At 40.7% G+C, this 19,071-nt stretch overlaps 1 protein-coding gene across 9 annotated transcripts in view; it reads left to right on the forward strand.

Annotated features, from left to right (window-relative positions):
* MBNL2 (muscleblind like splicing regulator 2) overlaps positions 1–18,178 on the forward strand; it is a 106,410-nt gene extending 88,232 nt beyond the window's left edge. For all 9 annotated transcript variants that reach the window (XM_066545119.1, XM_066545116.1, XM_066545121.1 and 6 more), the window contains one exon: positions 15,235–18,178. In XM_066545119.1, the coding sequence (XP_066401216.1) occupies positions 15,235–15,249 (15 nt within the window). In that variant the 3' untranslated portion in view covers positions 15,250–18,178. The remainder of the gene's footprint in view (positions 1–15,234) is intronic.
* Positions 18,179–19,071: the final 893 nt, after the last annotated feature.

Raw genomic sequence — 19,071 nt, forward strand, 5'->3', positions numbered from 1 at the left:
GTGTTTTGTGTTGCGATGTTTGTACCTAATTATTGTGTAATTAACCCAGCTGGAGTTAGAATCACCGTAGCACTGGACTACTTACAAAAGTCTATTATTAACTCCTAAGTTCAGAAGGAGGATCGTCACAGGTTTCAAACATTCAGGTGTGTTAATGTAGCCTTCTCCATGAGGTGTGGAAGTGACTAATTTGTAAGCATGGAAGCTGTCAAAAAATCACAAGCAGGACGAGGCAGCTGGAAAAAAAATTTGAATGTTTTGTGTAAATACTAGTGATCAAAACAGCAATGAAGATATTTATGACTATGCCTGCTTTATATTTGAAAGTGTCTCTTTAACCTGGGAATTATATTTCCCTAAGGAAGAACGTTGATAGAAAGAACCCCAAGGATTATTGTCTGAGGTAGGCTAGGAAAGATGATATTTTCTCCTCTTCTTCTGCAGTTTACGTTAATGGCAATTTTCATTTTGGCTGGGTTTCCCCTCCTTCTGTAGGATCTAACTCCCAGGGAAGACATATCTATTGTAGCCCTGGGTGTGTAGCTTTGACTCCTCTGTTGGGGTGGTTCCCACCTTGATGTGCCAAGAGAGGAGTTTGCACAGCAGTTGGGTCACTCTGGCTTTTCTCATGCTCTGGGACCATGCTCAGGCACTTCCACCTGAGATGTGTTCCCCTCAGGTTCTGAGAGGTCAGATGGAAAAGCAGACAAGCAGATTTGCTCACCAGAAGAAAGCAAAGGGCTGTGTCCCCATCATCCTTCCTTGTGTTGCTCCTGGACGGACTGACAAGCTGTCGCAGACCCAGTAGAAATGCTGTCCTGTTGGTTCCTTCCCCTCCACTTACCAAGAACTTAGAAAGAAATATGTGAAAATGTTTTGCTTAATAATGATACACTAACAGGTTTATTTTTTTACTGGCATTCCCAAAACTATTGAGGTATCTCATGGAAAAATAGAACTTGCTGCAAGAGTTTATTTTTAATAATTTAGGAAAAATATACTACCTCTGAAATACATCCTACTTTCTTAAAGAAATACAAACCAGTCCATTTTCTTTGAGTTTTTTTAAGGTTCGTTTTCCAACATTGTGATGTTTTTGCTTCTAGCATTTTCATCAAAAGAGGATTGTTGTTTTGTGCTTACTTTTCTGAGAGCTAGCTTGTGAAAAATGCTGGGGTTAAGGATGAAAGTGCAGCAGGCATATGGTGCATTACACAGTCCTTCCCAGAACAGTGTCTACAGCAGAAAGTTGTTTGGTGGTATCCAGTGTAGTTTTGTGATCTCAAAGTGGTGACAGAGGGACTTGAAGATGCTAAGGGACTATGAGAAAATGGGATGATTTGGGGAGAGGTTGAGCCAGGGACCCTCTCCAGCACAGGAATGCAGCTGGGGCAGCACCACCACCTGCACTCCTGAGTGCCAGAGGGGCTGACTGGGGCTGAAGGTAGAATAAATACATGGATGCCTACAAAAGGACCAGTAAGCAGGTGGGGTTTTTTAAGTTAATGAGAACACTATCATGCAAGCAACTAGTGCCTCTGAGAAGACAAAGGTGTGCCTTAATACTCTTCCTCATCCATTAGGATGGCAGGCAGAGCCCCTTCTTTCCCAGTGCAGATTTTGTTTTCATTGGAGGATTATAACATTTTAAATTTAACAGGAATTGTAGAAAGTGTCTGTATTTATCTAGTTGCATATATGTGTGTGTGTGTGTGTGTATACATACAATTCCATGCTGAAATTAATGGATGGTTTAACAGGAGGATAGGTTTTCACTTGTTTAACTTCAGCCATTTGTAAGTTTGGCATCTAGATCATCTGCTTTTCTGGAAGTCTCTGTTAGGACTGGGAAAATTGCCCCAGAGGGTCTTGCCTCTGTCCCTTGCCTGTAGAATTAATGTAGGTGTGCTACCAAAGCTCTGCACCACTGCATGTGGAGGAGATGAGTCCCACCTCAGGAGCTTGTTGGCTTCTGCAGCATGGGCCATCACAGTCTTCTTTTTTCTCTCTCCTGTCTTTGTTTTAGTCATTTTAAGTCTTTAAAAGCTCCTGTTTAAAAAAACCATATATTTCAAAGCAGGGAAAGCAGTAGTATTTCCTTCTCCTTTATAAGAGACAAAACTCCAAGTTTTCTGCTTATTTACAAAATCCTAAGGTTGGAGACAAAGCTATAATGCCAGGAAAGCCCCATGGTAACTCTGTGGCTCTAATTCTCAGTATTTCTTTAGCCCAAGAAACATAGCAGGAGCAGGTTATTAACTTGGTAATTAGCATGACTTTCTTCATGGTCATAGCATTCTTTGTGTCCTCTTGTATGGGTTTCAACTCTCCTGAGTATTTCAGAAAAGGACTTTTTTGTTCCCAACCAGATAAAATTTCCTTTTCTAGTCTGTGCCACACTGCTTTAATATCTGTGAGGTACAGTTTCCTCTTTCCAATGTCTTTACCATAGGTTTTTTTACAACCTGCAGCCTTCAGCTTGTCCCATTTTAGCTCCCACAGCTTCTCCTCACAATTCTGGGCATGAAAAGAAAGTTTTAGCAGGGCTTAATAATTTATCCTAATATCATTTGGTTTAGTATTCTGACCTGGGGAAAGATTGCAGATCTTCCTGGGATTGAGTGTGATGATCCCAGTGTCTTTGAAGCACAAGTGGAAGGGAAAAGTCAACATCCCAAAAGTTATGGAGTCTCAGCTGATGGCTAATGAAACATAATAACTCTGTTGGGTCCAGTAAATTATTTAGTACATACTATCAGTGTCTATTTTGAAAAAAAAAGTCACTAAGTCCCATGTCTTCTGTATATCCTTTCTTTCAGAAAATAACATGAGTAAGAGCTCAAAACACACCTGCACTGGCACACACTGTCAGTCATGCTTGGCCAGCAGCTCTGGGCATTGTGTGTTCAATGTATGGCCTGAGGCACGTGAGAAGATTGTGTAGACTTAGAGGCTGAATGTACTGTGTACATCTGTGCAGGGTGACACCAGTTAAGAACATATGGAAAATTTGGTATCCCTTACTTTTTCTGACTTAAAAAGGCTAGGTTTAAAAAATAATTTTCTTGCAGTGTACTACAGAGGGGAAGAGAATTGCTTTAGTGCAATGCAATGTAAACAGGATGCAGCAAAATGCCCCCCTTACTGTAGCTGCCAGGCTGTGGTGAGAGGGAATGGAGGGGAGGGGACTTCAGCTTTCAGTGAAAGGTAGCTGGAAAGGTCCAGGAGCATGACTGGTCAGAAGTAAAAGGCCCTTCCCCTTTTCCTTCTTCTGTTTTTCACAATTGCTCCAGCCATTCCTGCTAGGATGGGGCTTGAAGCCTCAGCTGCTTAACCCCACTTCAGCAGCAGATGCTTGGTGAACTTTCAGTTCAGTTGTTTGGGGATGCTGACAGCATTTTCTTGGAGCAAAGTTAGAAACCGTGTGAAATGATGGTGAGAAGCAGCGTTAGGATGTGAATACAGAGGATGTGGTCCTAGCTCCCTCTAGTGCATGCATTTGGACAGAGGTATGGAGGACGTCCTGCTTAAAATATTAATACAGTCTTTGTGTGTGAGTATGTACTTCAGAGATCTTTAACAAAGCTTTTGTTACTCTTTCAGCTAGTGCACTAGCAATACTCAAGCAAGCCAGGAAACTGTTACCTGCTGAGTTTCACTCACATGTAGAATCAGAGAATCATTTAGGTTGGAAGAAACCTCTAAGATCATTGAGTCCAACTGTTAACCCAGGAACGCCAAGTTCACCACTAAACCATGCCCCTAAGTGCAGCAAGAAAACCTCTTTTAAATACCTCCAGGGATGGTGACTGCTTTGGGCATGGTTTCAGTGCTTGACAACCCTTTCCATGAAGAAATGTTGCCTAATATCCAATCTAAACCTCCCCTGGTACAGCTTGAGGCAATTTTCTCTCATACTATCCCTTGTTACTTGGGAGAAGAGACCACTCCCTACCTTGGTACCACCTCCTTTCAGAGGGTTGTAGAGGGGAAGAGCAATATTTACTGACTGTTTTTTTAGGCTAAGATGAACAGTGCTGCAGTTTCAGGATGATATAAGTCATAGATCCTAAGGAAAATTATTTTGGAAGGGTTTTTTTTCTCTTCTTGTTTTGCTGTTTATGAGAAAATACAGGATTAGAAATTTGGAGAAAGATCAGATAGAGCCTATTTGGAGATGAGGATGTTCCTGTTAATGGAAATGCAGAAAAATGTGACTTCCTCCACCCTTCACATCAAAGGTAATTTAACAGAGGATGGTTTATCCTGACATTATTTGAGAGAGATCTTACTCTGACTTTTGGGGCTGAAGTTCAGTTTTAAATAATGGCAAGCACCTCCTTGTGAGGGCTTTAAATTTCTAAATGAGAAAGCAAGCCTGACTACTGTTCCATTTATATATGTATATCTTGGTGAGTCCTACAAGGATTAGAAGGTTAGAAGTCAGCCCAAAATTTAAGACACTTAAGTGTTGGTGTCTAAGTATGGGTGTCTACATGCAAGATACAAGTTTAAGTACCCATTTTAGACTGTGAAGTTTATCAACACAGTCAGATGAAATCTGGAGAGTAGCCTGGCTTGTCCTTCAAAAGTCTCACAGGGCTTGGTTCAGTTGCCTAAACATGTGTCTGGTGATGTTTGAGATTGTCCCAAGATAACCTTGGAAGTCTGCGTTACCCAAGACATTTTCACAAGCTTGGCAGATGCAGTACAGGACCTACAGACAAATTTGCACACCTACTTCTGAACTGGCAGTGGGATAACAGGCAGGAGACATTAGCCCTTAGCCCAAGTGGTATCAACCCCTGCTGAGCACATGGCCCAAGCCTGCAGCTGGTGAGGACATGAAGGGATCTCCAGGCTGTGTAGGCTTACTGACTGGGTTGTGCCACCTCAGTGAGTGTGGCAGGGGGTTAAGACACCAGCATTTCTGTGTGCTAATCAATTCCTCAGGTTCAGTGAGTGTTTCCATAGCTCCTGGTAATTTACAGGACATATACCAAATTCCAAGCAATGTGAGTCTTGCTCACATCATATCAGTTCAGAACAGTTCATGGCTTTATTTTTTGTACCAATGAAAATGGGCAGAGACTGATAGTATAAAAATAGCATAATAGAGAGTGCTGCTCAAAGATGTTATTTCGTGACATTATTCTACTGGTTATATGACCTTTTATCAAGAAGGAAATAGTAAAGAACATATCCAAAAGAAAAATGAAATACTTAGAGCCTGTGTCTAAAAAGAAATAAAAGATCAACAGGCTGTCTCATGCTAAGGCTTGTGATTATCTGGCACAGCTGCTTTAAATTATGCATCAGCATTTGCACTGAATTAGGTGGCAATTATGCAGATATTAATTATGAAATCATTCAGTAGCCTTCAGTTCTGTCAAAATCTGTTAGAATACAATGAAGCAAAAATAAAAATAGTTATGTTTTGAGTGTCGCAAACAAAAGGACAATTAAAATATTTGCCCCAGAATTCAAAAACCAGTTAACATAGTGTAAAATGCAAACATACCAAGCTTTTGGGCTTTGGGATACCATGTGTGGTGGCTTTGTCAGGAGGTAGCAGAGCTGGGACATGCAGCAACAGAGCACCTCTCCTTGCCAAGGTACCTGCAAAGGCAGCAGCACTCCCAAGGGAGGCAGATTCTTCTCAGACCAGAATGTCTGAGGGGGCACTGACTCGAGGTGATCTCCCCTTCTGCACAAAGCAGACATGCCAGTTGCTCCCTTGTGCAAATATTCCTCAATGTCCCCCATCAGGGCTTCCTCTCCATTCCTCTGTAACTCAGGAGGCTGTCTGGCAGGGCAGAGAGCTGCCCATAGCACTGCTGACAAGGCTTTTACTGTCTCACGTTCCCTTTCTTCCTCATGGAAACCTGAAAAGTAGCAATATGCTGAGAAAATGAATTGAAAAATCTGGTAAATAGTAGGAAATGGACTGTTTTTGTTGTTGTTTAAAAGCAAGCTTTTGAGAAAGAAGGTGGGAAGTGGAAACAAATGTTATTTACATCCTTAGTGCCAGCATACAAGTACATTACAAATAAGAGCCTATGCAAAATTCATAGAAAACCTTTAATTGCAGTTTCTGAGGGAATGAGGAAACAGGTAGGAAAGCACTTCTTCTGGGAATAATGAGTATCTAAATAGTTTTAGTTTTGTTTTAGGTTTTTTTCTGACGGAAAGTTTTGGTCTAAAAGTTCCATAAAGTTCCAAGTTAAATGCTCCTATAGAAAATTCTGTTCCAACAATAGAAAGAGTGATTTGAATCTGACTTGGAAAAGTCCAGAAAAGGAGACAGAGGAACAGGTTCCATCCTCAGACATTATCAGAGGGAATACTTTCAGGGAGCCAGCTCAGAGGAGAACAGTGCTGGGCATCTAGCGAGCCCACCTAATGACTGCCCATCTTGCTTTGTACCTGCACCAGGCTGGAAAAACAAACCTAAGTGACCCTTGAATCATTTCTCTAGAGAAGATAGTTAAATAGCAATAGTTTGTCACAGTAGGGAGGGCAAACTTAAACTGCTTGCTGCTTCTTTCATGCTAGACACACAAGAATCACAAACGTCATCTCACTCAGGTTATTTTGTCTGACACAGGTAAGTAGCTGGGTCTCACAGACTGAAGAAGTGAGAGTTTCCAATATTAAAGCCCACAGCAAATCTTGAACAATGTCAAGAAAACATCCTTTGAACTGCCTTGAAACAACTGATGGTACAAAATAAGTGGCAAAACTATTTTCTAAGGCACGAGAGAAGCAAAACTAAAATATTACCCTGGAAAATGTAATGGAACTCTATTTTAGTTTCATGCAAACTTTACTGAGTCTTTGTTTTAATAATTTTTTTTGGGCCTCTTAACATAGCATGTGGTTTCTTTGTAGATGATAAAAAGTTCCAGCAGGCTTGTATATGGAACTTTAGATTGCATGTTCATATACAAGAAGCCAGTGGGGAAGAAATGGAAAAATCTCTGTTCTGTTTTGGGCTTTTTTTAGAAATTCTCCCATCATACCCCTCTCCCCTGTATAGGACCAAAACCTGACTTCCTCTGGTGTCCTGCTAGATGGCAGTGTCACACAATATCAGCAGTAAGCAAAGGCTTCATTCTTTTCTATAACAAAAACCAAAACAGATTTCCCTTCTCTGTTACTGAAATTTAAAGAAAAAATGTTGATGTTTGATATGATAATTTCTTTTTATGTTCTTGCATTTAATTATTCAATAACTGTTACTTTGATAAGTGGAGTAAAAGTCTTTTGGGGCATGTATTTATAATTTAAACAGAGAAAATTATTTCTGAGGTCCACTAATTTTGTAGGCATTTGGGGGAAAATGAGTTTATTTCGTGGCTTATACACACAGCTCCATGTGAGTCTGGGTTTTTCCATCATAAAATTTTAACAACACAGAGCAGTGTGGAGCTCCAGATGTACTTGTCTGGGATCCTGTCCTTTAGAATAATTGCATCTGGACATCTCTAGGTGCTCCAATTACTTTCCCTTTTAAGAATTAAGCAGAGATCATATTTTTATCTTGGTGTATGATTTATTGCCTACTAGAAATGCCAGTCTTTGGCTTTGAGTGTGCAGGAGGCTACACTGGAAACATCTGTATATTTAGTTTTGTTGATTCTGTCTGTTGTGACTTTCAGCTGGATGCAAAAATTTGCTAACTTGCCTGACTTCATTTTTGGTGCAGTGTTACCTGCCATAGCACACACTGGTATGCACAGCTGTTTATGTGAGAGTAATCAGATAAGCAGAAAATTAAGAAAGTGGTAAGTAGTCAAAAGTCAGGAAGGTTAAGGTTTCCTCAGAGAAGTTATCAGTATAATGAGTTTTATAAAACTGACTCAAGGTCTTATGAGTAAGCTTGATGAACATAAACTTGGTGCTTTTCTGTGTTCAAGTTTAGTTCTGGATGTTGTCTCTTGCTCTGAAGGGAGTCTGAACTGGAGTGCCAGGTTTTGGGAGAGGAGGGGTTTCAGAGTGGTGATAACTGCAGACATGCCAGCTGTGCTCTGTTTGCACTGGTGCCTTTGCCTGAAAAGGATGCTGTATGTGTATTGGCAGCCTCATGTTGCATGATGTGGGCATGCTTGGTGTCTAAAAGGAAAATGCAAAGCAGGTTTTGTTAAAAAAAAGGCTAAGTGAGGATGTTGGGGTGGAGAAGTAACACCCCTGCAAGAGAAATATGGGCACTTCCACAGATGATGCACAACTTGTGCTTGGCTTTCACACATTTGTGCTCTCAGTTTCTCTGGACAAGCCTATTCTGGTAGTTTAAATTCAAGAAAAGGAGGAAAATTACCTAAAAGTAGGAAATTAAAAATACATATTATTGCAGTAGCTTGGACCTGCTGGGAGGTAAAATTGAGTGGCTATCCAAAACAGTCACTGCATGGGTGCTCCTAAAATACTACAGCAGTGGTTTTCTCACTTCTATATAGTCTGTCTGCTGCCTCTGCAATGAGTTAAAAATAGATTTTGGTAGAATATATCAGCTTATGTTATGATCAATTTTTAGCACTGCATTATTTATTACTTTAAAGAAGAATAAATAAGGCCAGATTGCTTTCATTTCTAAACCAAGTAATCCTCTGTTTCTCCAGAGTGAGTAAATACTTATTAAGTTGAACTTAAATATTGTACATTATTACTTGAGTAAATACCTACTGAAGCTCATAAGCAAGCTAAGGAGTTGGCAGCACAAGTAGCTTTGGTCTCTTCTCTCAGGACCTTGTGACAATTAAATAAGAAAAATGGTGATGCTGAGCCCTTGAACCCTTTGGGATCCCATAATTGCCTTGAACTTTTTTTTTAGCTCATCATGAAGAGCTGGATTCAGACAAGATCTTTGTCAGCTTTATGACACTCTAATGGCCAACAGCTTGTGCCTGATGGAATGAAAATGTGCAAGCAGATGTGTCCACTTCAGCATGGACATCTGACCCTCAGCCGTTTCCAGAGGCATATCATCAACATATGGGACAGGCAAAACTAGGCACTCTCAAATTTAGGGAAGAGAAGAGAGGATGGCACAGGGCACCAGAATTACCATGTGAGGGAATGGGCTATGAGAAAGCAAAGGAAATAAGACCTCCAGCCCTCAGGAAACACCTGATGCCCCCATATTAGACCCTGTATGGGCAGGCAGCCATCTGTGGCCCAGACATCTTACTGGCTGTGTTCAAATCAGAGGTCATCTTTTTGATGAGCAAAGTAGACAAGTATATTGGGGCTGAAGTGGATTAATGGAAAAGCAATAAGAGAAAATCCTCCTTTAGCCCTGGATTGAAGAGAGGACCATGGTTAGTGAATAAAACAAAGCGCATATCCATTAAATGATAATATGCTGGAAGTGAGAACAAGGTTTCAGAGGAGAAAGAGTAGCAAAGGAGAAGTCCAGGCTGCATTTAATGCAAGCAAGAGTTGGAGCTGGCTCAGCTGTCAGTGGTTGAGGCAGGGACAAAACCTATCCCATGGGACAGTGTTGGTGGGAGCCCTGGTGTGGGCAAATAGAATGTTTGGCGTGGTGCTCCATGGAGGTGCTGCTGCAGAATTTGTGGGGGAAAGGAGGGGGAAAAGTCCATCTGTAAGCCTATGTAACAATTAAATAAGACCAGGCATAACTGATATAATAGGGATTACTTTAAGTAAGTGTCTGAACATTTATTCATCTTTCTCCACTAGTAATTAAAAAAAAAGAAAAAAGAAAAAAAGAAAAGTTGTTTATTTTGAAGAAAAGGAACAAGACACATACCACAAGAGAACATTCTAACAGAAAATGAAAAATAAAGACATGGAGGCATTTCCCAAAGGCATAGGGAAATATAAATAGTCTTGGGTTCCTTGTCATAAGGAAGAAATACTTGGTGTTACTTTTATTTTTAGAAAGAGGGAGAAGTTATGAGACAGCCTGATATGAGCCGGCTGTCTGAAAATATCTGTCATTTTTAATGTGTACCCCAGATATATCTGACCAGTCTGCTTCTTGTGTGAAAAACATGCAAACAGAAAATGTCACTGTGGAAGGGTTCATCTATCCTGACCCAGGTGTTCAGAAGTTAAATACCTTGGTGCAAACTGTTCACCACGGACTCTTTCATTTGGTGGAGGGCAAAAAAGCATCATGAGTTGATAATCTGTCTCATGCTAAAATAAGTTGCCTGAGGTAGCCTAGGAAGATGTAAAATGGGTGACTGGCTGAGGCATTTATGTCTGAAATGCTCTGAGATAAATCCTGTTTACAAGAAACTCCTGTTACTACATCGCTTTCAAAATGGAAGGCTGGGCAGACCAGAATTTTTGCTATGTCTGAGTTAATTTTTGGAGGGGTAAGTGCTTTGTAATGTAAAGATCAAATACAGTCTTAACATCTTCTTAAAATGTATTAGGATTTATAAAGCACAGTATATTTTGGAGTAATAATTTCAAAACTTCTGGAAAAGAAATATGTCAGTGGTAGATGCAAAGTCCTGTTTTCCAGCTGATCCACTGTGACAGATCTTTAGTTGAACAAGAGTTCATCTACACTGAATTCATGCAGAATGGTAAATTTTCTGTATTCATCATTGTATAATAAATCTGGAACTGGAAAATGCATTTAAGTCAGAGACTATAAAGAAGCTTTGTGAATTGTAGCTTCAAAATAGAAAATCTCAAGCCAAACAGTGTTCTTGTAATTGCTAGAACCTAGTCACGATTCTCTATAATTTGGTCAATTCCATGAACTGTATCAAGTAAAGCAGTAACCTGGGTGTCAGAAAAGAGTTCACAAAAAGGGAATTTCTACTTTAATTTAAAAAGACTTTCAATATTACTTTTTGAGTCTTGAGACAGTGACTGATCACAGCCACCTTTGCCGGGTCTGAGGAACTCCCAAATTGATTTATCTGCGCTGGTAGTTGGTGCGAAGCTGATACCATTGGCAGTAATATCTCTCTTGGTTGTCATTCCCCTGGATGACACTGCAGAACTGTATCACCCTTATGAGCAACCCTGAATTTCGGCATGTTCTGTGTTGCACAAGGGGCTTAATGACCACTATGATCACTCAGAAGTCCTGAAAGTAAAGGTCTAAAAGAGGCATGCTCTGGTAGGAAAGAAAGTCTTGACATTTAGGAGCTGAAAATGTCACCTCTAAAGAGCTGGAAAATTTTGAGTAGCGAGTTTAGAAAGTAGTTTGCAGAAATTTAGTTTCACTCGCGTTACTAGTTTCAGTGAGGTCTGTTAACTGTCACTGGCACAGTGTGAATGATTTTAATCTAAAGGGTAGACAGCTTTCTGCCACTTCAAACATGTGCCAAGAAAAAAGATGATGGAGAAGGTACCCAGAAAATGCCCTTTTCTGTCATTAAATCTTCTGTGAGCTACTTTGCAAGACTCTTAAGTGCCAGGCCATTTTGCTTATGCTGGGATTAGCCTTCTTATTAGATCTTTTACTGCAGCAACAGCAGATGTGTTTTCTGGCATGTCTGTATCCACACCTGTGGTTCTTAACCATTCAGAGCAGGAGAAAATGCCTTCCCATGCTTGACCTGTCTTTGTATAGTCTTGTTTTTCAGGTTTTTTTCTTATACATACTATAGTAAAAGTGTCATGACATTGCATCCCGTTGCTGTGAAGTACAGTGTTATAATAGTACCAGAGCAAATGCGACAAGTCATATATATGTGCATTTGAGATGTAATTCTTCAAAGAGTAGTGAACATGAAGGTGGCTGGACCTATTTACAAGTAACAAGGGAGTGCAGACGCTGTAGAAAGTGTTTGCAGGGATGTTCCTTCTCCAGTACAGCTTCTCCTTTTTCAGCATGTAAGTGATGGAGCAATTAGCAGACTTAGATAACTTCTACCTTCCATCACAGATTATTACTTCATTTGTAGATTAAACAGGAGAGGTTTACAGTGTGTTTTCCATGTAAAGTAGTTTAGCATTTCATGTTTCTCTGTCAGACACAGCAAAAAAAAAAAAAAAACAGTGGCAGAAGCTGATGCCTGTGTATGTAGCTGTGGCAGAGTTGTGATATCTTTTGAGAAATAGGGTGTGAACATGTAATTAAAGACTACGGGAGACATTTTACACTTTGTGGCTAAGGTTAAAAAAGAAATGTAGCTCCTCAGTTCTGTGATGCTGCACTGGAGAAGCTTGTTCTGAAAGAGAGACTTGAGGGTTTTTTCCTAGGAGGACTCCTACGTGTACTAGAAATAGCTGGGTGCAACATGCCCTAGTTACGGCCCTTGTACAAGGGGCGGCACATCGAGGATGATGCAGTGTGAGCAAGCCAGCTCCACAGCCACTGGCAGCAGGGAAGGCATGGCAGGGAGAGCTCCAGCTGCTCCTCTGGCACCTGCAGCCCATAAACAGGACATGCTTGCACAGAAAAGAAAGTGTTCACATTGTCTTCGCTGTTTTCCTGAGTTGTGACAGGAGGAGAGAAAAGGCAGGAATAGGGACACAGCAGTGAAGTCCTTACCTTGGGCTTTGCCACTCACCAGGGCAGGGAAGAGAAGGGATCTCTGCTCTTTCACATTGCCCAGGACCTCTCTGTCCTGCCTGGATGGTCCACAGCAGGATGAGTGGCACTTGGGTTAATCACAGTTCCAGGAATAGTCCTACCATTTTCCTGAGAAACAGCCTGAGATTAGGCCCTCTGCCTTCTCTGTCACACATTTTGGGGGAACTGTGAATACTGGTCTTGTGGGACTGTTTGACCAAAGTAATCTTGGCACTAGGAGCAGTTAGCTGTCTCCCTGTACTTGAGGAAAAAAAGCTATAGGAAATGTAAGTTTATCCCCTCAAAAGTTGGCAGATGATGTAGTCAGCTGCAGTGTCTAAAATTCTGGGATTTTTTTATTGAGTAAAAAACTTACTGCATAAGCTTCAGGTTATGTCCCAGTAAGTGAGACCTCAGGATCCTTTAAATACACTTGTGTGACTATGGCTAACCCAGTGTAGCTAAAGCTGCTTTATTAATTACATTAATGTTGGGTTGTAACATGCTAAAAATACCAGTGCTGAAAATCTTGGTCATTTCTTATTTTCAGCATGGCTATGTTCTTTATACGTATTGTCAAATCACTGTGCTGGAGCTGGACCAGGGTTATCACAGACAGGGCTTTATTATTTGAGCAAAGGTATTTCTTTGTTATTTCAAAAGGAAACAGAAGATAGGTGATAAGCTAACAAACTCACAATGGGTGGAAGTTCATTAAAAATATATGTCCTTGTTGTTGTGCATGATGTATTTAGATGTTAAGTCCTTTGGAGCAGCAGGTGTTTGTACAGTGTCATTACAATGGGGCCTCACGTGTCACCAGATTTCCAGAGCTGATGGCAATCAAAGATGGCTTTTTGGCTTGCTGGCAAAGTCATCGGGGTCAGGGAGATGGTGCTTGTGTACAGGGAGAGAGGCAGTGCAGCTGTGAGGAGCAGTGGGGTGCTGGGCAGGGGACTGGGACGAGCGCCTGCCACGCAGAGCCGAGTGTGTTTCTTTTTGGTGGTGTGTATGTCAGAGGTAGTATGTTGCTTAAGTTACTTTCCAAACACCTTTTCCCCCCCTTTTAATATAAATATTGCATTAAGCAGTGGTCTAACTTCATAATACACAAGTAGGTCCAAGTGCTGTCATGACTACCTTGCATACCACCTGCAGATACAGCTTAAAAATATGCCACGTGCCAAATGAAGCAGGAAGAGCAGGCAATACACTCTTAATTCCTTGACTTGTGCTTAAGTCTGGAGCACAGGATAGCAATGGTGTGATAAAATATCACACCTCTGCCTTTTGATATCACTTTCACTGACAGCCATTTCAGGCAGGTGATGGAAATCTGAACCATTTTCCAATACTGTGAGCAGGTGGAGTTGGTTGCTGAGCACACTGTGCATTTAACCTTTGCAATATTGGAAGCACAAGTAAAATACACGTGTAAAATGGTTGTTTCACCCTCCATTTGAGACACCATGAAGGTAAAGCAGCAAGGTTAGTGACTAGTTAGGTGCACAGAGGTACCACTATAGTATTCCCCCTGGAATCCTTGCCATAAGGAAGCGTGATAAAACCTCTCAAGTTCACTGATCTGCAGTTAATTTTTTTAGAGAATAAGCATGCTAGCAATGCTAGAAGTGCAATGAAAAGACACTTTTGCTTTGTGAAAACACCCAGGCCAGTACATCTTTTTGCTTGTTATGGCAAGGAGCCCTGTCTCCACTGTTTCCCCTGGTCATTCCTGACTTTCTGGGAGCACAGTGGAGCTGAGAATCGCCCCAGGCACAGATGCACTTTGAGCTCCTCCAGGAGGTGCAGGGCTTCCACCTCCTCTGATAGGCAGGGTGCTGAGGGTACACACCCACCTACAGCCAGGCCCTGGGTTCAGCACTGCCCTCCAGTATTCTGACACATAAATTTCCCTCTCTGCATGTTCTCACACATGTGCAGGAGAAGACACCAGGTGTGTGAGACACAAACACCTCCCAGGCAGCCTGAGGACACAGGACGCTGTCCCACAGGGGACATTGTCCCACATGGGATGTTGTCCCACAGGGGATGTTTTCCCACGTGGGATGCTGTCCCACAGGGGATGTTTTCCCACATGGGATGCTGTGCCACAGGGGACATTGTTCCACACAGGATGCTGTCCCACAGGGGACATTTTCCCACATGGGATGCTGTCCCACAGGGGACATTGTCCCACATGAGGCACTGTCCCACATTGGGTACTGTCCCACACAGGATGCTGTCCCACAGGGGACATTTTCCCACACGGGATGCTGTCCCATGCAGGACGCTGTCCCAGGGGGAAGTTTTCCTACACAGGGCACTGTCCCACAGGGGACGTTTTCCCACACAAGGCACTGTCCCACACGGGACGCTGTCCCACACTGGGTACTGTCCCACAGGGGACGTTGTCCCACACGAGGCACTGTCCCACACAGGACACTGTCCCACACAGGATGCTGTCTCACAGGGGACATTTTCCCACTCAAGACACTGTCCCACACAGGGACTGTCCCACGCAGGACACTGTCCCACACGGGGCACTGTCCCACATGGGATGCTGTCCCACAGGGGACGTTTTCCCACACGGGGCACTGTCCCACAAGGGACACTGTCCTGTGTGAGCTGTGCCTGAGCCCAGTTAGACCAGCGCAGGCCGGGGGGCGCACTGCTGTCCCCACGTCACCTAAAAGCGCGATCACGCTTTCCCTTTCTCTCCACAGATAATCCTGAAATAGCCGGCAGGAGCGGGACGGAGTGTCACGAAGCCTCCCTGCGGACGGCCAAGCACGGCTACTGTACATACTACCCCGTCTCCTCCTCTCTAGAGTTGCCACAAACTGCATGCTAAGTCAAGAATTTGTTCTTATGGACAAATCAAAAACTCAAAAAAGCTAGTGCTGCTATGTCATATATGAATATTAAATATGGTATGCTTACTATACTCCAACCTAAAATAGTTAACTACCTGATACCAGCTGTGATGTTTCAAGACATAAAGGATAACATTTAGTTTTAAAGGTTTTCTAAGCATAGTTTAATTATTGCAAATATTGTCGTTTCTCCATAACTACACCTAACGAAAATGGTCCAGATCAGTTAGTCTCGTGAGATTCCTCGTTTATGAATCTTTCGAGCTCAGCAATAATTGAATTGCATTCACTAAAAACTCTCCCCAGTTGCAGGTTTAATTTTCACCCAAACTATGATTCGGGGTTTTCTTCTCAGCTAAAAAAATATCTTGGTTTTGCTCCCTTGGTGAGTTGATTCCAAGACAGAGGAGGTGAAACGCAGCCCGGTGTCCTGCACATCATCCTGCCAATCTGATATTTTTAGCCAGAAGTCCAAAGTAAAGCACAAAGTCTTTAGATGCACATGGTTGGTGTTTGACTTGTATGGAGAAGTTGCATTTGAATCATAGCAGAATAGCAGAAGAAAATTTTAAAAATTTTGCACAGTATGAACTTCATACCCCTTTCAATCCCCAAAAGAACAAAGTCTTGAAAATATTATTTTACGAGTATATTTATAATGTTTTTAAAATAGACTTTGCAGAAGTGCCTAAATTTTGTCACATCAGACTTGATGAAAGTGAGCCTGATGCCAACAGTCAAATCTCATCAGACGTGAATAATCTTTGAAACTCATAGTCAGGTTACCAAAAAGATCCAAGCTGTTAAGAAGTAATTTCTAGAAGTGTAAAATCAAACAAAACAAAAAAAACCCAAGACCAAACTAACAAAAGGAAAGGCAAAAAAAAAGGCTGTAGATGAAGAGATTGTATGATACTCTAATTTAATTAAAATTCAGTTGAGTCACTGAGACTTCATAGGTGACTTTAATCTAGGCTATTAACTCAACACTAAGAATGTAGAATAAGATTCAGTTTAAATTACTGTATTTGCATTTTTTAAATTGGATTATAAGATTGTAACCAGATTAGAGTGGAGAAAAAATAGTTCTTTTAATTGTTTTCCTTTAAAAACATATTTTATGTCACAAAAGTATGAAGATATCTTTAATACAATTATATACATGTTATATATACATACATACATATATATGGATGAAGCAGATTTTAATGTTGTTTACTTTTTTAAATACTTTGTTGATTTACAAGGTAATTATATATGTATAATTAAAATTTCATTTGTTTGATTTGAGATTTGTTTCAAGCACTATTGTACCAAATATTTCATATTTCACATTTTATATGTTGCACATGTATCACATAAATGACATAGTTTTTAAATTATTGTTTAAAAAAAGCAAGACAGCTGTTATAAGTGGATATTATGTATAATTGTTTGCAGCATAAGTTTTCTATGTGGACATTACTAGTGATTGCAGTATTTTAACTTAACCTCTTCAGATTGATTGTAAACTATTTTAAACCTTGGCAGCACTGCCTGTTCTGAACGACTGAAGGCACTAACCATATTATTATTTGTCTAGGAAATTATTTTCCAGGCTAAATCTTGTTTGTCCGATGTCTAATTACTATCTATTTATATATAAAGCTGGAGATTTGATCATCCGAAAGAAAAAAAAATAATCACAATTTGGTTGTAAAATTAACATAGTGCTTGTAACGTTGCATTAGTTTAATTTGTGGAAAAATAACGTATCTTAACTTGTTATTTAGCAGTTAAGGTATCACCATTATATACTATTAAAACACTAATATTTGTAGACTTTCTCAGTCATTATAACTAGGTAGTTGACACTGCAACTTGCCTATATCTGTCAAAGTTGTTTTTATTTTTTTATAATAGTTAATTTAGGCATTTGGGTAGCTTATTGTATAATACTAAATGGTAAATTATCCATGTTTAAATATTTTATGTAGATAACTCTTCAAGACATCATTTTGTGTGAACTTTTTATGTTTCAAAATTACTGTTATTCTATGTTTTTTACAATTAATCCAATATTACTATTTTTTGCCCATGGATGACGAAGCTTCAGATACATCAGGTCTTTCATCCAGATAAACTGACAGACAAAAAGAGAAAATGTATTTTTAATAAGAGATCCACTTTCCGACTTTATGACTTTGTAATATTCCTGAAAACTGTACAAGTACAAACCTATGCTAACAGTAAGGAGGCAATTACAGAGATGTGCAAATACGTGTACAACAGATTCTGCATTTTATTTATTTATAAAGTAATTTTATAGACTATTTCAAAATTTGGGAAGATCTAAAACTATTTTTCTGTATAAATATTATTTGCCAAAACTTTGTTTATATTTTAAAAAAAAAGTCTAATGAAAATGATTAAATTTTAAATGCTTTGTTTAATTAAAAAAATACAACAAGAAATATAACCCCCTAAAAGAACCATGAGATGGGCCAACACGGAGACAGTAAATACTGTAGCTGGGACATGGTTTCAAGTGACTTGAGATGTCTCAGTGCTTATTTTCTTCAAAGGATACAGCACCTCACCAAAATACCTTTTTGTTTGCCTCTCTCATCCAGCATAATTGACGACACGTACAATGAATATTTCAGTAACAGTTAAAAGAAACCCCTCCATTCACTCTTTTCCAGCATATATAATTACTAGTGGTCTGTTAAATAGCCATTCTATTTCTGTTGTGACGTTAAATTCATTCACCCAATGTACAACCACTGAAATAAAAAGAAGCATTTTAAAATGAGAGCGGAGTCGGGGCGATCCTTTCTTGTGGCGCGCTCTGGGAAGAGGGGCCTGGGGTAACAAAAAATAGGAATCTTTAAAAGTATGTATTTTTTAAATTGGATTTTTTCCTTAATTGCTTGTTCAGGTAACAAATCCATAAGTGCAATCCCCAAGTGCAGGACATGCAGATGCTGTGTGAGGAAGCCCATGCCCTTCTCCTGCACCACACGCCTCCAACAGCCATCCTGAGCCCTTCCCACCCACCCGTGCATGCCGGGGTGCAGGCAGGCACTGGTTATCCCAGGGGTTGGCTCACAATTGCCTGACCATTTTGGAGAATTTTTGGTGGCACATCCTTTGCATCTTCTTTTCTTTCCTACATCTTGAAGAGTGTTACACCAACAGATAATCCCTGTTACCTGCTAGTTCCTCTGGAGAGAGCAGTATCACAGAGGAGTTGTGTGCCAACGGGCAGGGATTGCATGGCACACTAGTGACAGAAGAGGGATTAAATTAAACACTCTGGCTGGCAGCTCTGTGGTTACTTCACACTGCCTTCACTGATTTATTTTTTAAAATGCTTTTAAAGAAAGGAAATACAATCCTGCAGAATCAAGAAGAGTTTGTGTCATGAAGTTGTCTATGTTTCATCAGCACAGGGCTGGTCTGAAAGGAGCCCAGAGTCACAAGTGATGAGGAAAACCACCAGGTCAACCAGTCCATTTGGATATATCACAGACACACTGAGCCAGAAGCCTGCTGAGAATGAGTATGTGGGATGGAGAGGAGAAATAGGATGACTTGCAGGGACAGGGAAGGACTGGAGCATTAGAGAGCTGCAAGGGCTTTGTAGAGCAGGAGCAGCAAATGATTAAAATTCAACTCCTAATGACTCAGGAGCGGGAAGCCTGT

The sequence above is a fragment of the Molothrus aeneus genome, chromosome 2 (genome assembly GCF_037042795.1).
Source record: "Molothrus aeneus isolate 106 chromosome 2, BPBGC_Maene_1.0, whole genome shotgun sequence".
Lineage (NCBI taxonomy): Eukaryota > Metazoa > Chordata > Aves > Passeriformes > Icteridae > Molothrus > Molothrus aeneus.